This window comes from Condylostylus longicornis, unplaced genomic scaffold (assembly GCF_029603195.1).
Source record: "Condylostylus longicornis isolate FDR11 unplaced genomic scaffold, ASM2960319v2 ptg000044l, whole genome shotgun sequence".
NCBI classification, from domain to species: Eukaryota; Metazoa; Arthropoda; class Insecta; order Diptera; family Dolichopodidae; genus Condylostylus; species Condylostylus longicornis.
The window spans coordinates 2,362,671-2,369,068 of record NW_026578013.1 but is presented as its reverse complement, the minus strand read 5'-3'; the positions used below and the strand labels follow the sequence as shown (position 1 = coordinate 2,369,068).

The 6,398-nt window shown below is 25.9% G+C and overlaps 1 protein-coding gene across 4 annotated transcripts in view; it reads right to left on the bottom strand.

Moving 5' to 3' along the window:
• Window positions 1-5,285: 5,285 nt before the first annotated feature.
• LOC129610481 (unconventional myosin IC) overlaps window positions 5,286-6,398 on the bottom strand; it is a 69,469-nt gene continuing 68,356 nt past the window's right edge. For all 4 annotated transcript variants that reach the window (XM_055523091.1, XM_055523090.1, XM_055523088.1 and 1 more), the window contains 3 exons: window positions 5,952-6,384; window positions 5,754-5,853; window positions 5,286-5,663 (listed from right to left, as the gene is read on the bottom strand). In XM_055523091.1, the coding sequence (XP_055379066.1) occupies window positions 5,649-5,663; window positions 5,754-5,853; window positions 5,952-6,384 (548 nt within the window). In that variant the 3' untranslated portion in view covers window positions 5,286-5,648. The remainder of the gene's footprint in view (window positions 5,664-5,753; window positions 5,854-5,951; window positions 6,385-6,398) is intronic.

Here is a 6,398-nt window from a genome sequence, read left to right as displayed (position 1 = left end):
AGGCCTCTTATCACAATTCTATTATCTTCTTCTAATTTACAAACGACATTAAATGCATTAAGGGTGTTAATAATTGCGGATACATTTTCACGATCTTTCATTGATTCCATTAAAAATATACCAATAGCAATTAAACAATTTGGTCATTCAACATTGTAAGAATTCAGAAATAGCCGAGCTTATTGAAAACTACAAGTCAGGAAACCAAAACTCTAAATTGGTTTTTACAAAAGTTTTCATACCAGTGAAATAAAATGACATTTTATATGGAATATCGACAGTTACTGATAAACCTTTCGTTAAAGAATCCATGGGAAAACTAATTTTTAATAAAAATCACAATTTTTCCCATCCTGAAATCAGAATTTCTAGATAACTTTCAACATCAAGATAGTTTTGGCCTAAAATTAGTAGGGATGTCGGCTTTTAGGCCAAAACGTGTTTGTCTCTTTTTAATTTAATTTAAATTGGTAACTATAAGTTGATTTTAATCGTAAATCTGTGAAGGATATTTCCCAGTTGATCATTTAAATTAGTTTAAGGATCTATATTATCATAATGTCAAACAGAAATCGGGCATAAATCTTATCTGATAAAGTCCGTTTAAAATCTGAAGTAAGAATTTACATTAATCAACAAACATGCTAATTACCATATTCGCAAATCGAGCGAGGGCGGAAAATAGTTGTTGATTGTTTGTGTCCTTCTTGTGAGTTTTGTCACAAGAAGGAAAGTACAGTGGAAAATATTCTGTTATTATTTGTCGCACTATATACCGGGGATGGCCTAATTGTCTGAGTCATGTTTGCAAAAATTCAAAGTTATTTAAACTTCTTTAACCGACAGTTTTACAATAAATATTGCCACAATAATTCTTAATAGTTAAGGTATAATTTAGTCGCAGAGAGTTTGATCCCAATTTCAGCGAACATTTCGGATACAGCGAGTATAATCGATATGCTACTCAAAATTTCTTAATTAATACTGAATATTAAATTACGTAATTGAATATTTTTTTTTAAAATAACAAAAAATCGTACATAATTACAATAATTTCATAATGTGGTAAACGTAATTTCGTTCTGCTACCGTTTTTTTCCCGAGTTATTTTTTAAAAAGCATCTACTCTCAATTTATACAAACGATCCAAGCAAATTAAATTAAGATCTTCTTAAATTCTTCAATTATGCCATTTTTGTGTCACTTATTACTGTTATAACACTATATTAATTTCATTTTAAATATCCGCCATCATGCGCAATCCGATTCACTTTTTTGTTGTTCTATCATTTTAAATCATCAATCATTTTGTTGCTCATAAATAAAAAACAATTCTTCTCTTTTTTTTTTTAAACATTTCAACATAATCATCATCATTATCATATAAAATAGAAAATCATAGGTCAAAATCTATGTTGTTGAAGACCTATGTGTTTTGTATAACATCTGCATTTTTTATTATATTTAGCCAAAAGGTTTAAAAATTATCAACTCCCACTGATTTCAATAGTTACGCCTGTCATTCATAATCTGTCATAAAAAAAAAAATTCATATACTTAATGATAATATGTTTATATACATTTCAATTACGTAATCACAAGCATAAAAAGAGTAACACCTGAATTGAAATTGTTGGTCACTTCTCCACAATACAATATAATCACCGCTAGGGTTGCCGTTTTGGTAATTTTCTGGCGAAAATTGTAATTTTTTTGTGGGTTTGGTAACTTTGTAACTTCAAATTGAATTTGGTAATTGGTGACCTTTCCTCGAATTCCCAATTTCTTGATATTCACTATTTCAAAACAGAAAAAAATTTATGTGTGCAGATCACATTCTTCTTAATATTGAACTCGCTTATCTCGATTTCGACTAACTGATAAACTTTCCAGGGTAATCACATTCGATTTTTTTTAATTTTATCTGTATAATAGCACCAGCAGCTTATTATTTTAGCAATATTTTTCTTAACTTCGCAGCTTTTTAATGCAAAAATTGTATTTTTTTCTCTCTTGCTGTGGTAACCCTAATCATTGTAACCAACAACAGGAAAAAAAATTAAATTTCAATTAGAATGTAAAAAAAATAATTTAGGAATTTTATGGGAACAATCAAATTAAACTATTTTTAGTATTATAATTAAAAAAAATAGGAAAATGTATCCAATGATTTCATTTAAGAATAATTTATGCAAAAATTAATTCAATTTTAATTTTTGCTGAATTCAGATTTAATTCTGTACAACTAGAAGGTAAACTAAATCATTTGCTCACACTTAATTTAAACTAATGAGTGTTGATTTAATTTTCTCGTAATTTAATTTCTTCGGAATAATTTTGGCAACACTGTTAGAACTTTCAATTAGAACGAATGTAGTAATAGGGAAGCTACAAACTCAAATTTGAAAAATATTTCCAATTCATATCGAGAATTATACCTAATTTTAATTTCCTTTTTCAAGACAGTAATCGAGGCAGTGGTTCGGTTATTTGCCCTAAAGTTTCAAAAGCTATTTAACATTATCTCAGATGTTATTGAAGCTAAATAATATTAAAATTTCGTTTGAGCAAATATATTTTTGAGGCTGTTATATGTGATGAAAACCGTTGAAATTTCTTGATTTCTTGTGCCTGCCACACAACTTCTATCAATAGCTATTTGATCATATCTTAGAAATTACTTAAAGAACAGTATTGCAATTTTGTATAGACAAAATAATAGTAACATGGCCATAATTTTCGGTAAAAACTGTTGAGATATCATGAGTGCTTATGATAGCTATCATACAATTTTTAAAGTCATTTAGCCGTATATTATAGAAATTGTACTGAAATAACAGTGCTGAAATTTTGCTTAAACGAATATGGTAATACTAGAAATTATTTTCAGTAAAAATCTTTGTAATGGTATGAATTTATGTGCAGTGACTGCCGTATAGGTATATAAAATAGGACGCTACATATAAAGAAAAACTAGGTCGTATGAAACAGTACTGGTAACATATGTACCATATGTACTGGTATCAAAAAGTTAACACGGTCAACTCAACCGTTTCTCGTTTTAATTGAAATCAATTTTTGTATTCTAAACCAAATTTTAAGTACTGAAATTGAGTACAAAAATTTTCCAAAAATTATTTTTAAAAAATGATTCAAAAATTCTTTTTAGCAAAATTCATTGTTATTAAATTCATGCGTGAAGGGGCACTGCAGTTGGTGGCATAGATCGTGTTAAAAATCTACATTATGTGTACCTATGGGTGTACCTATTTAAAATTTACAAATTATACGTGTTCAATTTTATTAAATATGTTACGCTTCTCTAGTTAAATTAGAAATTGTAATAAAATTTTACATTTATTTTACATATTGCGCCTCGTTATTATTAATAGAAAAATAATAAAGGTCATATTTTGTATTCAAAAAAAGTAAAGAGCGTTTTGTTAATTGATAACTAACATTAAAATGGATGTTATATAGGAAATTATGAAATTTTGTTTTTGAAAATTATTAATTGAATTTCAATTTATTTTGAATGGATGAAAAAGCAACATTTCCAACAAGATTGACTAATTTAGAAAATATTGAGAAATTCGTAATATAAGTACGTAGTCGGCGAGTTACAAATTTACTCGATTATGGAACGACTCGTCATTTTTTAATATTAAAACCAAAAGAACGCGTCTTATTAATAGGTTGTAGAGAAGTGTATTAAGATATTTTTAAAATTTTTTGTAATTACAAAGGTGAAAGCGTCATTAAATCAACACTTTACATAAAATACTTGTAGTATTTTATTAGTATTGGAAATACTTGTAGCGATGCACTGCATTAACCACTTACATAAATGTTTATTTTGCAAAATTCTTCGGTTCTATTGCACCAACCAACAACACTTTGTCATTTTTTTAATCAATTAATCAAAAAATTTGCAAAGTTAAAAAGTAAAAGCAAAAGTGATTTGTTCAATTGACTACCGTTGAATATCTACGGTTTAATCTAAATCTAGTCTAAATTGATTATACAATGCCTGTCAAAATAATTACATATAAAGGTCAACAAAGTTATTCTAACAATGCCGAAAATTAAAAGATTATAAAGCATCAACAAATTTTAAAATTATATTAATTTTATTAAGTAAAAAACATTGCATATATTTAGGATACATTGTATAAAAAACTAATTTTAGTACAAATATAAGAGCCATCTATTAGGCAAAAACTTATTAATAATATTAGAATATATTAGTTTAAATTTTAACCACCGCAAAATTATACAAAATGAAAAAATTTCAATTTCAATAAAATTGTTTGAGAATTCACTGAAGGCACTCAAGAGAACATTCAAAATATTTATTTGCCAGCATCACGCTTAAAGCAATAAATTAAAATACCATGCTTTTGTAAAAACGCCTCAAAAAGAGGTAATTTTAAAAAAATTCGGTTGCAACTTATATTTTAATATAAAACATGTTCGATAAATCAAAATTAAAGTACCTAAAAAATTAAGCCAGAGTAATCCTGTAGATCCTTTAGATCTGTAATGATACAATAAAAATTTAGCCTTAAGTTAGAGCTGCAAGCTCATATCTGAAGTATCGAAAATCTCCAAGCAAAATATTTTTAGGTTTCAGGTTCTATAGGCCATACAATTGCATTTAATTTCAACTCTAAGAATTCATATTTTTTGAATTATACTAAATCTCTTTGAAATATATGTAGATTTTAAAATTTTTTGAAGATTGGAATACTTGACTAAGAAAAAAACCAAAGTACTATCCGAGATTCTCGGATAAGAAGATTATCCAAGAAAATTTGTTTAAACTGAACAGAAATAAAACTTATTTTGTTTTTGGTTTTTCAACTGAAGAAATTTCTTTAAAATTAATTTAAAGAACAATCTACTATTTAAACTTAATCTGCTGCTATTACAATTTAAATAAAGTGTTTTTTATTATAATTACTAATTTTATATAAAAAATAATGTATCAGTGTTAAATCACAGAGCTAAAGCTAAATAAATAGTAAAAGCAATTAAGGACCAAATTTAGAAACATACAAAAATTGTATAAGAGAACGTTCCTTATTTCAAGTATTTTTAAATTTAAGTAAATTTAAAATAATTTCTACTTAACTTCTATACTACTCACAGGTTAATAATAGTATCTAGTTAAAAAAAACACAATTAATATTAATTTTAATTTTTATTCTTAAAAAATTTTTATTTCTGGAAAAAAAAATTTAAAATTTTGATTTTAAAAATTGATGAAAAACCAACTAAATTGTTTTGCAACTTATTTTCTTTCTTTTTTTTAAACAATAAAATTGTGCATAAATCTGTACATACATGTAAATTATTAGATAAAAATTAAATATATATTCATAATTGTATATATTAAGTAAAACATAAGTAATTAAAATAATCAATTAATTCACGTTGAATTTAAATAAATTTAAAAATTTTTAATTTACAACAGGTTGTATATAAAATTTCATCTCTATTAAATATATTTCTAACAATTTCCAAAGGTTTTTGAAGCTTTCGGATGCTTATTAAATGATATTTCTTCATGAAGGCCAAAAATTGAATTTTATTATAAGATTAAAACGGGTTTCTAATACTCTGCAATGAAATTGATGGAAAAAGAATCATTGGGCTGCGGTCTAAAAATAAAAAGAACAAAAATAAGTTATCGGTTGTCAAAAATAAAATCAAAAATTAAATGCAGCTCTTTAATTTAACATTTAACTTACAACTAGTAAATGACCGCTTTTAGCTTTTGTAATACTAGGAGCTGAACCAGTTTGAATGTCAATTGTACCAGCTTTTCCTTTGACTAGGTTATGTTGTAATCTAAAATCAATACGAGAATTAATTATTGAAATTTAATTAAATGCTAAATAAAAGTAAAATTTCTAATTGAAATTATTTTAAAAATTTCTAATACTTACGATGTTGTATCTACTATATTTAATATTTTGGAATTTTTAATGGTGTCCAAAACATAAATGCAAAATTCAATTACATTAGGAATCTCTAAAATTAAATCACCCTTATCTTTTTTTAATTCAGCTGGAATCCGAACTAATAATAAATTATCAGTATGATTTGTAACATTAAAATCAATTTTATCCAATGGAAGTCGATGTTTCTGTTTATATGTCTTTCCATCTAGAACATATAAGGCCTTTTCAGTTAATAGTGCAATACGTTCTCTTGGTTTATAACCATGTCGATCAAATTTTACACAAGTTGTAGCATATTTTAAACTTTCTGGTCCAAAATTTGCTTGTGCAAAATTTTGTACTTGTGTAGTACTTTCTTTAGGTATACGATCATCAATAAACCAAGGTCCAATAGTAAGGGGATAACTTTTCTTTTTTCCTAAAATAAGAGAA